Source organism: Macaca mulatta, chromosome 10, assembly GCF_049350105.2.
Source record: "Macaca mulatta isolate MMU2019108-1 chromosome 10, T2T-MMU8v2.0, whole genome shotgun sequence".
Taxonomy (NCBI): domain Eukaryota; kingdom Metazoa; phylum Chordata; class Mammalia; order Primates; family Cercopithecidae; genus Macaca; species Macaca mulatta.
Genome location: NC_133415.1, coordinates 1,268,366 through 1,285,119, shown reverse-complemented (window position 1 = coordinate 1,285,119; position 16,754 = coordinate 1,268,366). Strand labels below are relative to the sequence as shown.

At 61.1% G+C, this 16,754-nt stretch overlaps 1 protein-coding gene across 5 annotated transcripts; it reads left to right on the top strand.

The window, feature by feature from the left end:
• The first annotated feature begins 6,688 nt into the window (after positions 1-6,688).
• PANX2 (pannexin 2) lies at positions 6,689-16,422 on the top strand. Of its 5 annotated transcripts, none has more exons than XM_077949249.1 (4): positions 7,161-7,441; positions 13,103-14,566; positions 15,094-15,295; positions 15,381-16,422. In XM_077949249.1, exons 1-4 carry the CDS (start codon positions 7,216-7,218, stop codon positions 15,418-15,420), a joined length of 1,932 nt encoding a protein of 643 aa, XP_077805375.1. In that variant the 5' UTR covers positions 7,161-7,215; the 3' UTR covers positions 15,421-16,422. The 5 variants fall into 5 exon arrangements, with proteins under 5 accessions (XP_015006102.3, XP_077805375.1, XP_077805376.1 ...); XM_077949250.1 differs by adding an exon at positions 12,397-12,505 and having other exon boundaries at positions 7,216-7,441; positions 15,094-16,422; XM_015150616.3 differs by having other exon boundaries at positions 6,689-7,441; positions 15,094-16,422.
• The last annotated feature ends 332 nt before the right edge of the window (positions 16,423-16,754 follow it).

Below are 16,754 nucleotides of genomic sequence, written 5' to 3'. Positions count from 1 at the left end.
GCAGCCTTTCCACCTCGAGATGTGTGCCCATGTCAGTGATGACCAGGGTTTCATGTGGCCTCTCACCCCTGCTAGCACAGGTTTTAGAGATGGCTTGCTGTCCACTTCACCTGAACTAGCCGTGTGCCAGGCTCCAGGCAAGGCTGCCAGCTCCACTCAGCAGAGCGCCAGGGCCATGGACCAGGCATGTAGAGCCCACAGGGCCTGAGGCTTTACATGGGGCCAGGGTTGTGGGGGTGGCAGTCAGGCCTGCCCTAGGCCCAGTACTTCTGGGAGTTTGCAGCTGGGTGGGTTCCTGGGTGCAGGCCTGCACCCTAGGGGTACTGAATTTAGGGGTCCTTAGAACACATCTCTGGGCCAGAAATAAAACACGTGGAGACGGGCGACGCATCTCAGGCCAGGAGGAGCAGAGAAGTGGCAGGAAGAACACTTGGGGTGAGCCCCGCACTGTCCTCAGCCTGGTAGGCCCAGGCAGAGCCCCCATGCACGGAGGCTGCTGTGCCCACGCTCCTGCAGCCAGCATTTGCTGGACTCCCGCTGCAGAGCAGAAGTCCTGGGGCAAGAACCTCTCCATCCCGTCAACCCCAAATCGAAGGGGCGCCCCCAGGGAGGCTGGGGACCTTTCTGACCCAGGTGAGGGGAGCTGACACTGAGAGGCCGCCTCTCTGGGCTCAGTGACCTGGATGTCCTGGCAGGTGGGAGAGAGGCAAGAAGCAGGCATGGGGTCCACACCTGAGGGAGTGCTCTTGGGCAGAGACGTGGGGAGCCACTATTGAGGCTGGGCAGGTGTCGTCAGCTGGGGACACCTCAGCAATGATCTGGCGTGTGTCCGGCGTGGCAGGAGACCAGGCAGGGTCATTCTATAAAGGACTCGGGGCACCTGTTCGCTGGTGCAAGAGTGGCAGGGAAGCTGTCAGGTGACAGGGAGGGAGGGGAAGAGAAGGAGGTCAGTGAGGAGGCTGCCCTGGAGGGGCCCAGGCTATGGGGAAGGCAGCACTGCTCAGCCACCCACACATCCCTGCAAAGCAAGGCAAGGGGAGCAGAGGCAAATGGGGCCTGTAGACAGGTGTCATCTGCACAGGATTTTGGACTTTTTTTGAGACAGAGTCTTGCTCTATTGCCCAGGCTGGAGTGCAGTGGCACAGTCATGGCTCACTGCATCCTCAACCTCCCAGGCTCGGGTGATCCTCCCACCTCAGCCTCCCAAGTAGCTGTTACTACAGGTGTGCACCATCACACCTGGCTAATTTTCTGTAGAGACAGGATTTTGCCATGTTGCCCAGATTGGTCTCAATCTCCTGGGCTCAAGTGTTCCGCTCACCTCAACCTCCCAGGTAGTTGAGATCACAGGCGTGTGCCACCACACCTGGCTAATTTGCTTATGATTATTTGTAGAGGCAGTCTCGCTATGTTGGCCAGGCTGGTGCAGAGTTTTCAACTTTGGTGCTTGGAGTCCCCTAAATGAAACCTTAAGGGAGTGTATCTCTTCCCTCATTTTTTTAGTTATCTAAGGTTTTTCTTCATCATGTTTTAAACGTGCTTATGATGTAAGTCACAGCATATTATAAATCTTGCCATTTTATTTTTATTTTTTATTATATTTATTTTTTTATTTTTTTATTTTTAAATTTTTTTTTGAGATGGAGTCTCACTCTGTCGCCCAGGCTGGAGTGCGGTGGTGCAATCTCAGCTCACTGCAAGCTCCGCCTCCCGGGTTCACGCCATTCTCCTGCCTCAGCCTCCCGAGTAGCTGGGACTACAGGTGCCGCCACCACGCCAGGCTTATTTTTTGTATTTTTAGTAAAGACAAGGTTTCACCAAGTTAGCCAGGATGGTCTCCATCTCCTAACTTTGTGATCCACCCGCCTCGGCCTCCCAGAGTGTTGGGATTACAGGCGTGAGCCACCGCGCCTGGCCAAATCTTGCCATTTTAAAGAAAAACAATTTAAACAGCGTTTTCAGTGTATCCAGTGGAACAAAAAATGCCATTACAATGTGATACCATCATCCACTTAGAGGACACCAGCAAGTTGTTCTTTCACAGCTAGAAAGTCTATTTCAATATTCTTTTCCTTGAACTCACATTTCTATTCCACTCGCCCACATGTTTGTATCCTAATGCAAAATGTGTTATGTTTGAAAGGTGTGGGCATCTGGGCACAGAGCAGGATTTCACCCCCACCTCCTTCACCACCACAGGTGTGTAAGGCCAGTGACGTCGCCGATGCGAAGGCTCTGAGGGCAGAAGGCAGCTCACCCCCACTCCCCACTGGACACCGGGGCGAGGGCTGCTGTGCCAGGCTGAGGACAGCGGGACAGCCCCCAGCCTCCCTGGGAGCAGTGTGTGGGGCAACAACCAGGGCTGCTGTTGGCGTCTGTTACTGTGGCATGGCCTGGCCTGTCCCTACCAAACACATCTCAGCACACCCTGACCAAATACACGCACTGAGGCTTAACATGGGAACAATCTGGCCGATTGTTATTCTTATGATTATTATAAATACCCAATCAAAATGACATGCATACATTTCCAGTTTTAGTAATAAGCATAAAAATAAAATTGAACTGGAAATTTTTTTTCTTTTTTCTTTTTTCTTTTTTTTTTGAGATGGAGTTTCACTCTGTCGCCCAGGCTGGAGTGCAGTGGCACAATCTCAGCTCACTGCAAGCTCTGCCTCCTGGATTCAAGCGATTCCCCTGCCTCAGCCTCCTGAGTAGCTGGGATTACAGGCGTATGCCACCATGCCTGGCTAATTTATTTTATTTTATTTTTTTCTTTTTCTTTTTTCGAGATGGAGTCTCACTCTGTCGCCCAGGCTGGAGTGCAGTGGCACGATCTCGGCTCACTGCAACCTCCGCCTCCCAGGTTCAAGCGATTCTCCTGGCTCAGCCTCCCAAGTAGCTGGGACTGCAGGTGCCCGCCACTACACCGGCTAATTTTTTTGTATTTTTAGTAGAGACGGGGTTTCACTGTGTTAGCCAGGATGGTCTCGATCTCAACCTCGTGATCCACCTGCCTCAGCCTCCCAAAGTGCTGGGATTACAGGCGTGAGCCACCACGCCTGGCCACCTGGCTAATTTTTGTATTTTTAGTAGAGATGTCGTTTCACCATGTTGGCCAGGCTGGTCTTAAACTCCTGACCTCAAGTGATCCGCCCACCTCAGCCTCCCAAAGTGCTGGGACTACAGGCGTGAGCCACCGCACCTGGCCAGAAATGCATTATTTAATTATCTGTATGGGGCTTATTTGCAAATAATGTCTTCATGCGAAGATATTACTTAGGGCAGAAATGAAAGTTTGTCAGTTTTTTTTCCTGATTTTCATCTTCATGGATATGGAAGCTCAGAAAGCTTGTTGGCCTGAAGAAAGATGGGAATACAAGCTCTGCACAGCACTCACCATCTTCAAGATCCTTCCATGTGTTGAAATCTCATGTTAATGTATCACCAAGAGAAAGAAGCAGCTGCTCCCACAATATGGGGATTTGGGAAGACTGTCCTCCAGTCTGGGCCACCGGAGTGTGAAGACCGCAGGGGTGGACCCTTCACTCCCTCCGCACATCCTCCTGAGGAGGGTAGCAGGCCAGGCAGCCAGGGTGTCATCACGGACCTTTGCTCATCATTCCACTCACCTGGAATGAAGATGGCAGCCAGGGTGCCGAGTTTGAATCCAGGTCCCGGCTCTGCCACAGGCGTTCCTCTTGTCAAGCTCCCACCACTTCCTGTGCGAGACAGTGACTGGCCAGTGGTGCTCAGTGGCGCTCAACAGGCATGCAAGATCACACCCACTCAACCATCCTTGTTCACTGAAAAGCTGCTGTGGCCCAGATGCTGCCCCAGGCAGGGGGGCAACATGCAAAACAAATGCAGCAGGTGCAGGGGCTCATGCCTGCAATCCCAGTACTGTGGGAGGCCAAGGTGGGGGGTGGGGGGGCTGGGGGGATCAGGAGTTTGAGGCCATCCTGGGCAATATAGTGAGACCCCGTTTCTACAGATAAAAAAATTTTAAGGCCGGGCGCGGTGGCTCAAGCCTGTAATCCCAGCACTTTGGGAGGCCGAGGCGGGCGGATCACAAGGTTAGGAGATCGAGACCACAGTGAAACCCCGTCTCTACTAAAAATACAAAAAATTAGCCGGGCGCGGTGGCGGGCGCCTGTAGTCCCAGCTACTCAGGAGGCTGAGGCAGGAGAATGGTGGGAACCCGGGAGGCGGAGCTTGCAGTGAGCTGAGATCGCGCCACTGCACTCCAGCCTGGGCAACAGCGTGAGACTCCGTCTCAAAAAAAAAAAAAAAAAAAAAAAAAAAAAAATTTTAAGGTCAGGTGCAGTGGCTTATGCCTATAATCCCAACACTGGGAGGCTGAGGCAGGAGGATCACTTGAGCCCAGGAATTCGAGACCAACCTAGGCAATGTGGCGAAACCCCATCTCTATCAAAGCAATTAGCCAGGTATGGTGGTGCATGCCTGCAGAACCAGCTACTCAGGAGGCTGAGGTGGGAGAATCCCTTGAGCCCAGGAGACGGAGGTTACAGTGAGCCAAGATCACACCCCTGCACTCCAGCTTGGGCAACAGAGAGACCTTGTCTCAAAAAATAATAGTAACAATGTAAAGAAGCCAGGCGTGGTGGCATGCATCTATAATGCCAGCTACTTGAGGGATCAAGGTGGGGGAATTGCTTGAGCCCAGGAGTTCAGGGTTGCAGTGAGCTCTGACCAGTGATGCTCAGGGTTTGCGCAGACCGCGAACACAAACCGCTAGGAATAAAGAAACTCAAAGTACCTCGAAGCTACACTCCCTGCCTCAGAATGGTAGATGCTAGACGGTGGATAGGTCTGAGAGCTGGAAAGAAGATGGTAGATGCTAGACGGTGGATAGGTCTGAGAGCTGGAAAGAAGATGGTAGATGCTAGAAGGTGGATAGGTCTGAGAGCTGGAAAGAAGATGGTAAATACTAGAAGGTGGATCGGTCTGAGAGCTGGAAAGAAGACAGGGACAGGAAGCTTTTTCACTGATGGTGTGAGCGTGCACTGGTCCAGCACTTCTGGAAAGCATGGAGAGGCACCCGTGTGAAAGCAGAAAGTGCATCTGAAAAACAAAGACACCCACCCAGCAGCCACACTCAGAGGGGCTGGAACTCACTGCTCTGGGTTATCTGGGAGTGACTGAGTTGCCTGGGGGGTGACTTGGTTATGTGAGGGGTGGCTGGGTTCTCTGGGGTGACGGTTCTCTGGGGGTGACTGGGTTATATGGGATGAGTTATCTGAGGGGTGCCTGGGTTATCCAGGAGATGACTGGTTTATCTGGTTTCCTGAAGGGGACTTGATTATTTGGGGATGATTATTTTATCTGGGATGACTGGGTTATCTGGAGGTGACCAAGTTACCGGGTGAATAGGTTGTGTGAGAGGTGCCTGGGGTGATTAGTTTATCTGGCAGTGACTGGGTTATCTGCTAGGGGTGATTTATCTGGAGGTGCCTGGGTTATTTGGGGTGACTGGGTTTATCTGGGGTGACTGGGTGGTTGGGTGCTGGGATTGGATGTAGCTGAACTGTCTGCCTTAGGATGAAGTTTGCTGGAAGCCATGGGCGGGCATCCCTCAGAAACATGCAAGGATCTTTAAAAGCACAGACAGCGTGAAAGCTCAAAGCAGACACACATCCCCTCTGCAGCCGAGGGAGGCAGGGGGACCTCCTGGTTTGCTCACAGCAGTGGCCGGCCTGCGAACACTGGGGCTCAAAATACATTTTTGGAATGAATTATTGAATGAACTTAAAACTCCAATCACGCTGAATCTTTTATATGAAAGATTGTGCACGTACGTCCTGGTATAGTGGGAAGGGGACCTGCACAAGGGAAAACCGCTGCCCCAAAGAGGACCCTGTGGGCGGGGACCACGCGGGATGCACCCGCGCCTGAAGCCAGACTCCCGGCTCCCCAAGGGAGAACAGAACGGAGGGCGGGGCTGTGGGGAGCGGAGGGGATGAAGGTCAGGGAGGCGGCGGGGGCCCCCTGAGCTGGCACAGGCCCTGGGAACGCCTGTGGAACAGGGGACGGGATGGGGCGTGTGGGGGAGGAGGTGCGGGCTGCAGAAGTGGGGTCCCCGCGGCGGTGATGGGGTCACTCACGGCGGCGGGACTGGGGGGACTGGGGGGGTCAGGTGGGGGCGGGGCTGCACTGGAGGGTGTGGGGCGGGGAGATGCCCTCATTGTCCGCGCACGGGCGCCCGAGCCCGGGGAAGAGGGCGCCGGCCTCCCCACCCGTGGCCGCAGCACCCCAGGAGCGCGGGAGCTTCCGGGCCCACAGCGGGGCGCGGCTGGGGCAGGTGGGGGGCCCGGGCGAGGAAGCCCCTTCTGCGTCCTGGGCTGGGCGAAGAGCCCTGCGGTGCGGCGGGGGCAGCCCCAGCGCGCGCCCTGTCCTCGAGTCGCCACCGAGCGGCGCCCCCGCCCCGGCCCGGAGCCCCGCAGGGCCGCCCCCACCCCTGCCCACCCTCCCGCGGGCCGGGGCGGCCCCCACCCCGCCACCCCGCGTTCCCAGGAAGACGGACCGGTCATTACTCATTCATTTCATTTCATTTAAATATTTTCTGCAAAGTCATCGCCCGCGCCGCATCTGCGTTGCGGGGGGCGGGGTGGGGGCGGAGCCACGCCGCGGAGTCGCCGCAGGTAAACAGCCCCCTCCCCGCGGCGGGAGCGGGGCCGCCGGCCCCAGACAGGGACAGCAGCCGCCGCCCGCGCTCCGGGCCGGGATCCCGCCGCCGCCCCCGCCGGAGGCACGCGCCAGGGCGGGGGCCGGGCTGCGGCGGAGGCGGGCGGCTCCTGTGCCCCCCACCCCCGCGCCGGCCTCGGCCGCCCGACCCCTGCCCCCGGGGGCGGCGGCGGAGCGCCCCCCAAACCCCGCCGCGGGCTCCGCGCCCGGCCAGCCCCGCTCCCGCCCCGCGCCTCCAGCTACTCCCATCCCCCGGAGCACCCCGCTCGGTCCCGGCGTCCCCTGCCACCCTCTCCCGCGCCCCCCGTCCCCATCCCCGTCCCCGTCCCGCGCCCTCACGCTCCCCGATCCCCGCCCCCGCGCTGCGCGTCGCCTCCCGCCCGCGCCCCCCTCGCCGGGCCCCGCCCCGCGCCCCCCTCCCCGCCCGCGCCCCCCTCGCCGGGCCCCGCCCCGCCCCGCGCCCCCCGCCCCGCCCGCGCCCCCCCTGCCGGGCCGCGCCCCCCGCCCCCCATGCACCACCTCCTGGAGCAGTCGGCGGACATGGCGACAGCGCTGCTGGCGGGAGAGAAGCTGCGGGAGCTGATCCTGCCGGGCGCGCAGGACGACAAGGCGGGCGCGCTGGCCGCGCTGCTTCTGCAGCTGAAGCTGGAGCTGCCGTTCGACCGCGTGGTCACCATCGGCACCGTGCTGGTGCCCATCCTGCTGGTCACCCTGGTCTTCACCAAGAACTTCGCAGGTGAGGCCGGCGGCCGGGGCGCGGGGCGCGGGCAGGGGGCCGTCCGCAGGTGTCCGGGCGCTGGCGCTTCCCGCGTCCCCGGCGGCTCCGTCCAGCCGCGCCCACCGTGACCTGGCTGCGTCCGCGGCGTCCCAGGCACCTTCCACAGCCGCCCCCATCCTCGCAGGTGTGGCTGGTCGCTGGTCGCCCAGACCCCTCGTCTCTATTTTATTGTTGTTCTTCCTTCCATTCGTCCGCCCATGAGCTGCGGATGGGACTAGGCCTGTCTGGACCCAGGGGTCCCAAATGTCATGAGACATGGGGTCTGGTTTGGAGAATGTCACAAGCAGCATCTGAGGGGGTGCGGGGTGGCCAGGTGGGGACCAGGAAAGGCCGGGACGGGTGTTGAGAGCAGAGAGCTGATTACAGGGGCTGGTGGAGCTGCCGGGCAGGGTCCCCAGGCTGGACTTGGGTGGAAGGAGGGCAGAGTGAGTCTCTGAGAGGCCCAGGCCTTCCACCCCTCCGGCGGCCCGAGGCCTATCCTGGGGCACTGGTGGCCTCTGAAGGTCTGAAGCAGGGGAGCTAGCACAGGGCAGGGCCACGTGTCAGAGCAGGGAGCCTGGAGCTCCTGCATGGAGATGGGAGCTGGACCAGGGCAGGGACCCGGGCTGGTTAGATCAGGACCAGTGAGGGCACCTGAAGCCACCCAGGCGAGGCAGGAAGATGGACAGAGCAGCCAGCCTGCCTGTGAGCCTCTGCGGGGTGGCGTTCTGGTGCCTTTGCCCTCCCTAAGGAGCGGGGCGAGACAGGTGGAGCCGAGAACTTCCTCCCCTGGGGTCTGGGCCAAAGCAAGGGGGATCAGGGTCTCCTGGCCTGTGTGGCCCAGAGGGGCCAGTCTGCAGCAGGGAGGGGTGCTGGGGCCCTGGGGCCCTCTCTTCTGCAGCCTCCAAACCTTGGCGGACCCTGCCTTAGCACTGGTGCTTCCTGAATCTCCCAGGTGACTCCTTAAGGAGTCACCAGGCCTGAGGGTGGACATTGGCCAGGCTGTCTGATCCCACCCAGGGGCGGAGGAGGGCTCTGCTGGTCTCCTCTTGGACACTGGAGCCCAGACACCGGGGATTAGAGGACCCCTGGGGTGGGCGCACAGCACACACTGAAGAGCAGGGAGCCCGGGCGTGCGGGGGCCTTGGGGCAGGCCCAGCATGTCCAGGCGCCATGTGCGTTCTCTGCGTTTGTGGCAATAAAGTACCACAAACTAGGCAGTTTCAAATAGCAGACATTTATCTCTCATGGTTCCGGAGGCCAAAAGTCCAAACTCAAGGTGTCGGCAGGGCCCTGCTCCCTCCAAAGCTCTAGGCAAGGGACCTTCCAGCCTCGTGCTGACCTGCGCACCTTGGCTCATGGCCACCTTACCCAGTCTCTGCCTCTGTCTTCTCATGGGTTTCTTCCCTCCCTGTCTGTGTCCAAATTTCCCTTTTCTTTTTCTTTTTTTTTTTTTTTTTTTTTTTTTTTTTTTTTTTTTTTTTTTTGAGACAGCGTCTTGGTATGTCGCCCAGGCTGGAGTGCTGTGGTACGATCTGCAACCTCCACCTCTCAGGCTCAGGTGATCCTCCTGCCTCAGCCTCCAGCCTGGGACCACAGGCATTCAACACCACACCCAGCTAATTTTTGTGCCATGTTCTCCAGACTGGTCTCGAACTCCTGGGCTCGAGTGATCCTCCCACTTCAACTTCCCAAAGTGTTGGGACTACAGGCGTGAGCCACTGTGCCCTTTTTTTGAGACAAAGTCTTGCTTTATCACCCAGGCTGGAGTGCAATGGTGCGATGTCGGCTCACTGCAAGCTTCACCTCCCGGGTTCAAGCGATTCTCCTGCCTCAGCTTCCGAAGTAGCTGGGACTGCAGGCTCCCGCTACCACGCCCAGCTAATTTTTGTATTTTTAGTAGAGACGGGGTTTCACCGTGTTGGCCAGGCTGGTCTCAAACTCCTGACCTCAGGTGATCCGCCCACCTCGGCCTCCCAAAGTGCTGGCATTACAGGCGTGAACTACTACCCCCGGCCCAACTTTCTTCTTTAAAACGGAAAGGAAGCGAGTGCTCTGCCCCCGAGCACCCTCCCGGGAGCCTATGGGCTGGTTCCTCTTTTTGGCCTCAGCATCCTTGGTGGGCCGAGCGCAGCCCCGCAGCCCTTGATGCCGCAGGGCAGGGTTGGGCCTGAGGGCCCGTGTGGCCAGCTGCTGTCTCGGGATGCGGCACCCTCGAAGGTTGAGGGCCAAGTCTCAGGGTCTCCAGGGTGGGCCGGAGAAGGCTGTTGGTCCCCCTCAGCCTGCAGAGACTGGAGAATGTAGCAGGTGCACAGCCACCGCCAGGATTAGCTTCCTATGGCTGCTGGAACAAACCTACAGGTCAGAAACCAGATGCGAGTCTCATGGGGCTAAAACGACCGTGGCAGCAGGGCTGGCTCCAGGGGGAATCCACTTTCCGCCTTCTCCGGCCTCCGGAGACCTCCACATTCCTGGCCTTGCAGCCCTTCCTGCGTCCTGAGAGCCGGCCGCGTGGCGTCCTCTCTCCCACCTCCGCTTCTGTCCTCACATCCCCTCCCTGACTCTGACCCTCTTAGAGGAAACCTGCAGTTGCCGCCCACCAAGACCCCCAACCTAGGCATGTCTGCAAAGTCCTCGTGAACTGGGAAACGTGACACCGCCACAGGCTCCAGGGTTGGGATGTGGCATCTTTGGGGGCCATGAATCTGCTCACTGCAGACCCCGTGTGGAGGTCTGTAAGGCCAGGGGAATCGGGGAAGAGCCAGGGCCTGGCCTGGGCCGAGGGCTTTGAGGATGAGGCAATGGTCTGAGATGACTAGACAGGGTTTGGCCAGCAGACAGGAGGAGCCTGTGCAGAGCCAGGGGGTCCTGGAGAGGTGTCCCCACTCCCCAGGTGGGAGGGGCTGTCGGGAGGGACCCAGCTTCACCCTTGGGGGTCACCTTGGGGCCATGTGCAGCCCAGACCGCAGGGGTGGGCTGGAGACAAGCTTGGGGATGGCAGAACCGAGGAAGGGCACAACTGGGGGAGGGCCGGGAGGCTGGGCTGTGGCCTGGGGCCCTGTGGACAGCATTCCAAATATGGGAATATGGGCCGTGGTGGGGTGCGCTCAGACACCCATTCAGAGGTGCTCCAGGCAGCACCAGGCCCCTGGCTGCCAACTCTGACATTGTCACTGGGGCTCTGAGGACTTGGTGTCACAGGCTTCTTGGCTGGGAAGCCAGTGTTCTCTCTTGGGGCATAGCTGGCATGACCGGGGTCCACACAGCAGTGTCTCCTGATAAAGGGGCCCCTGGCGGCGGCTCTGTCTGCCCTGTCGGATGGGCCAGGCCTTCCTGCCTCTCATTTGGACACCTGCACTGGCCAAGGCAGGGTCCCACTGTCCCTGGGAAGTCCCAGAGCAGGGCCTCAGGCAAAGGACCCATGGCAGTTGCTGTGTGTGGGATGGGCCCATGAATTTGGGCTCAGTAGCCCCTCTCTGCTGCTCCACCCCAAGTCAGGCCAGCACCCCCGGCCCTGGCATCCCCTGCTGGAAGCTGCGGCAGCATCCACCGGGAGAGGCCCAGCTGCCGGCACAGCTTTGAGTCCATCAGGACCTGCTAAGGCTGCCAGGAGCACCCTGCGCCCTGCAGGTGCGGCAAGTCCAGGGAGGAGGAAGGCCTTGCTGGACATGCCTTGGGGCCCCCAAAGGGCTGGGCCGCTCACCTGCCATGAGTCAGGGCAGTATCCTTGGTTGAGCAGATGAGGAAACTCAGGTCAGAGTGACAAGCAGGACTTAGCTTCCTCTTGCTGCCGCCATCCGGCAGGGTGACAGTAACAGGAGTGAGGAGGTGGGGTCCAAGTGAGGCTCCACACAGTGGGGGCAGCTCGCCAGACATGTGGCGCAGGGTGGGGCCCCTGCTTTCATTCACCCTGGAGGAGGCCAGGCCGTCCCCTGCCCCAGAGACAAGGAGCCCTCCTTCCTGTCTCCCTGCGGCCCCACTGGAGTCTGGGCCAGGGGTTCTGGGGCCTCTCCCCACCCACGTTGGCCACACATGCCCAGCAAGGGTGGCTGCCAGGGATGGGCCCAGCTCAGGACGGGACACAAACCTGTCCCTGTTCTCTTCCCCAGGGTGGACGCTCTTCTCTGGCTCCTGGGATTGGCTGTGAGAACAAAACATAAGTAAATAAAATGTGCCATTTTCTCAACCAAGAGAGTGGATTCCTTTGCCTTGTCCGGTTTGCTCTTCTCTGAGTCCAGCTCAATGTCCCCACCGAGGACTCGGGCCTCAGGTCCCAGCTTTTCCTGCCTCTTCCCAGGTTTCCCCCCAAACCCTCCAGAGTCCCCAGGACCCTCAGAAGGATCCGATGACTCATGGGAGCCCTGCCTTAGGGGTTGTCCTCGAACCCTCCCTGAGCAGACTGTCCAGACTGGTGGATGTGCGTCAGTGGCGATACAATGGCAGCCAGGAGCTCCATGTGCGGTCTGAGGGGCTCGTTGCTGAGCCAGGTTCAGGGCTGGAGGTGCCCAGCTGTGTCACCAGCCGTCTTGCCCAGTCCCCGGGCCCCTGTGGGGCGTCAGCAGTGAATGCCGCTCTTCTCAGAGTGGGCGGAGTCTCTAATCTGCCTCGCTTTCCGACCCTCATTCAGGTCTCGGCACAGACGGACAGGCCTGTCCCTGTTGCTTCTGGTCTGTGGGGAGGGGATTGCGGTGATGTGGGTCCTGCCCTGGGGCTGCTCTTTGGGGCTGGGAGACAAGGCCAAGGCTGGCGTGGGCCCCGTCACATGTGCTGTGTGAAGGGCTCAGCCTGGACAGACGGCACAGTGGCTGGAGGCCCCAGGCTTTGAGCCTTCCTGGGAAACATTAGCAAGATCCCAGGCGCTCAGACCCCACACTGAGCCAAGGCGCGAGTGTCCTGAACGCTTTTACTGCCGTGTGTGCCATTGTCACCTGCAGGCAGAGACACGGTCTTGAGGGAAAACACAGAGTTCAGTGACGACCATTTGCCTGCAGTTCGAGGGACCCCCTCTTTTCAATTTTAGCAGGAGATACCGCAGTCCAGCAGGTGACATCCCCAATCAGCCCCACCTGGTGTCCGGGGTCCCCAGGCTGGCCAGTCCCCAGAACAGCGGGTCTTAGGGAGGTGCCCCTCACCCGCACGGGTGGGCAGAGCCCATACTGGCTTCCCAGTGCTGTAGAAACCTGCCAGCTAGCAGCACCTGAGCCAACCGCCTTCCTCCCAGGGAAGCACATGGCCCATGGCTGGGACCTGGTTTGGGTCCGGCTGTGTGGGTAGAAGAGGGACCCTGCCTGGGAGTCCTGACCTGCCTTGGTCCTCTCTGGGATTTGGTTTCGCCTTGTGCACACAGTCCTTGTGACATTTGGAGAGGTGCGTGGCTCAGGTGGTTTCGCAGGCGGTCATGGCTTCAACCTGCAGGTGCCTCCCAGCTGACCTCGTGGGGGTATTCAGGGCCAGACCCCCACACCACGGTGGTGGGGGAGGGGGTGGGGTTCATTTGGGGAACCACAGGCGCTGTGTGGGAGGAGGCTGGAGAGGCTCCTGGGAGGGGTTTGGTAGGGACGTGGTCAGGTCCAGCCCGGTTTCTTCAGCCCAGCCCGAGCCGCCTCCCCGCCCCAGCCCGTGTCTCCTCTTTGCCCCCAGAGGAACCCATTTACTGTTACACCCCGCACAACTTCACGCGCGACCAGGCGCTGTACGCCCGCGGCTACTGCTGGACGGAGCTGCGGGACGCGCTGCCCGGCGTGGACGCCAGCCTGTGGCCGTCGCTGTTTGAGCACAAGTTCCTGCCCTACGCGCTGCTGGCCTTCGCCGCCATCATGTACGTGCCCGCGCTGGGCTGGGAGTTCTTGGCCTCCACGCGCCTCACCTCCGAGCTCAACTTCCTGCTGCAGGAGATCGACAACTGCTACCACCGGGCGGCCGAGGGCCGCGCGCCCAAGATCGAGAAACAGATCCAGTCCAAGGGCCCGGGCATCACGGAGCGCGAAAAGCGCGAGATCATCGAGAACGCGGAGAAGGAGAAGAGCCCGGAGCAGAACCTGTTCGAGAAGTACCTGGAGCGCCGCGGCCGCAGCAACTTCCTGGCCAAGCTGTACCTGGCGCGGCACGTGCTGATCCTGCTGCTGAGCGCCGTGCCCATCTCCTACCTGTGCACCTACTACGCCACGCAGAAGCAGAACGAGTTCACCTGCGCGCTGGGCGCGTCCCCGGACGGGGCGGCAGGTGCGGGGCCCGCGGTGCACGTGAGCTGCAAGCTCCCGTCCGTCCAGCTGCAGCGCATCATCGCGGGTGTGGACATCGTGCTGCTGTGCGTCATGAACCTCATCATCCTCGTCAACCTCATCCACCTCTTCATCTTCCGCAAGAGCAACTTCATCTTCGACAAGCTGCACAAAGTGGGCATCAAGACGCGCCGGCAGTGGCGCCGCTCGCAGTTCTGCGACATCAACATCCTGGCCATGTTCTGCAACGAGAACCGCGACCACATCAAGTCGCTCAACCGGCTGGACTTCATCACCAACGAGAGTGACCTCATGTACGACAACGTGGTCCGGCAGCTGCTGGCGGCGCTGGCGCAGTCCAACCACGACGCCACCCCCACGGTGCGCGACTCGGGGGTGCAGACCGTGGACCCCAGCACCAACCCCGCCGAGCCCGACGGCGCCGCCGAGCCGCCCGTGGTCAAGCGGCCGCGCAAGAAGATGAAGTGGATCCCCACCAGCAACCCGCTGCCGCAGCCCTTCAAGGAGCCGCTGGCCATCATGCGCGTGGAGAACAGCAAGGCGGAGAAACCGAAGCCCGCGCGCAGGAAGACGGCCACTGACACGCTGATAGCGCCGCTGCTGGACCGCTCCACCCACCACTACAAGGGCGGAGGAGGCGACCCAGGCCCAGGCCCTGCCCCCGCGCCCGCCCCGCCGCCTGCCCCCGACAAGAAGCACGCGCGCCACTTCTCCCTGGACGTGCACCCCTACATCCTCGGCACCAAGAAGGCCAAGCCCGAGGCGGTGCCCGCCGCCCTGCCCGCCTCCCGGAGCCAGGAGGGGGGCTTCCTGTCCCAGGCGGAGGACTGTGGGCTGGGCCTGGCCCCGGCGCCCACCAAAGGTAGGGGCCGGGCTGGGGACTGGGGACGGAGGACTGGGGATGGGAGAGGCGCCCACAGCCACAGCGGCCCACGGGAGCCTGCCCAGGGCGCTAGGGAAGGGAGGGGGCCTGGTTTGAGGCCCCCTCAAAGGGGGAAGGGAGGAGGCCAAGGTTTGAACCGTCTGCATCAAACGGACTCTGTCAAGGTGAGCCTCAGGCCAGGCAGGGCCCTGGAGACCCCCCGGAGGCAGGTGGGGAGGAGGCAGGGTGGGAGGGAGGCGCTCCTGGTCGGCTTCCTGGAGCTCCGCGTGCGCGGTGGAGCCAAGTTCCTCGGGTGAGGAAATTCCAACGACGGCACTGCGGCTCCAGGACAGTGGGGCGGGGCGTGTGCCCAGGCCAGCTGCTGTGTGCAGGGGCGTCCAGACCCAGCACCTCCAGGGCCCTTCAGAGCCGTGAGCCCTGCTCCCCCGCCAGCCTGCACTGGGTGGGCGCTGAGAGGGGCGCAGTGGCGGCTGGCGTGAGATATCTGTGCTCTTGGCTGTTTGCAGATGCTCCGCTCCCCGAGAAGGAAATCCCGTACCCCGCAGAGCCAGCCCGGGCAGGGCTTCCCTCGGGGGGCCCGTTCCACGTCCGCTCACCTCCCGCCGCGCCTGCTGTGGCCCCTCTGACACCAGCCAGCCTGGGCAAGGCGGAGCCCCTCACCATCCTGAGCCGAAACGCCACGCACCCGCTGCTACACATCAACACGCTGTACGAGGCCCGGGAGGAGGAGGAAGGGGGCCCCCGCCTGCCGCAGGACGTGGGGGACCTCATCGCCATCCCTGCCCCGCAGCAGATCCTCATCGCCACCTTCGACGAGCCGAGAACGGTCGTGAGCACTGTGGAGTTTTGAGGGATGGCACCGCCCAGGCCGTCAGAGTCCCTCCAGATGCCTCCCGGCGGACACCAGCCCTGCGTGGACGTGGCCTCTACTTCGACCGCACTGCCCACATCCCCAACCTCCGTCCGCATGCCTGGGGCCCCCACCCCACCCGCTCCACAGGGGAACCCGCCCCGACGGCATCGCCAGGCACTGGCTGGGGCGGGAAAAGGTGGCCCCGTGGAGCCGGTGGCCAGGAAGGCTGAAGCCGGCTTCCCATGCTCCTGCATCAGGCGCCCAGCCGTGGGTGGGGGCCTCCAGATGAAGAGTTTATTTTTGTAGTCCGTTTCGTCCTGGCCCCGGGCTGTGGCGGGACAGCCCAGCTCCCCCAGCCCAGAGCCAGGGAAGAGGAAGGTGGAGCCGGTCCCACCAGTGGGGTGGCCACGCCCATGGGGTCACGTGCTCAGGGGTCACCCCCTGCAGGGACCTGATGCCCTCGGGTGGGAGGGACCGAGGTCCACCCTCGGGTCAAAGATCAACATGCACTTTCTCCTTGTTGCCTGACATACATTTTATTTTACTAAGACTGCTGTACCGAACAAGCATATTTATCATCAGGAGACTTAGGATGGGTTTAAAGCAGGATGGTGTGTGTGTGTGAACGGGCATGAGCAGAGGTGGGCGTGAGCAAGCGGGTGTGTATGTACGAGTCTGCACGTGTATGCATGTGCACAGAGGGTGTGGTGCCAGCTTGGGTGGGATTGTGTGTGAGCAGGCGGGTGAGTGAGCGAGTGCGCGCTGGCGCGTGGCCCATGTATGAGGAGGGAAGCAGCCCAACGCAATAACCACGTCCCCCACCTGGGCCCCCTGCCGTGGCTGAGGCCACACGGCTTCCTGTGGGAGCCCCGGCTGGCACCCGGCTGGTCCCACCCCGAATACCTCAGCCGTGGAGGCCATGTGATGCAGAATTAACAAGGTAGCACCGAGCATATCAATAAATATTATTCTGATAACCGCCTGTGCTCGGCCGGGGACTTTGCCTCCCTCCACACCCGTCCCCTGACTCGGTGCCTCTCGTGGGGGTGCTGGGGGACGTGGGGCAGGGGCCGCCTTCAAACGCGTGGTGGGGGCCCCTCTGCACCCACAGCAGGTGTCACACTTGAAGCAGGACATGCCCTGGACTCAGGCTGTGGGCACGGAGGCGATTCAGCTGTGGCCTGAAGCCCTTGGGCACACAGGCTTGGGAGACGAATGCACGACCCCCTTAGTCTTCCCGCTCCGGCAGGGGAGCGAGGAGGGGGAGTGTGAGGCACCCTCTAGGAGAACAGAGGGCTGGCAGGATCCAGGAAG

What these genes read in the sequence shown, in the direction of transcription:
- PANX2 (XM_015150616.3), top strand. Translation starts at nt 7,216, where the DNA reads ATGCACCACCTCCTGGAGCAGTCGGCGGACATGGCGACAGCGCTGCTG. An exon ending in CTTCACCAAGAACTTCGCAG is followed by an intron (nt 7,442 to 13,102) that starts GTGAGGCCGGCG and finishes CTTTGCCCCCAG; the next exon opens with AGGAACCCATTTACTGTTAC. An exon ending in GGCCCCGGCGCCCACCAAAG is followed by an intron (nt 14,567 to 15,093) that starts GTAGGGGCCGGG and finishes GGCTGTTTGCAG; the next exon opens with ATGCTCCGCTCCCCGAGAAG.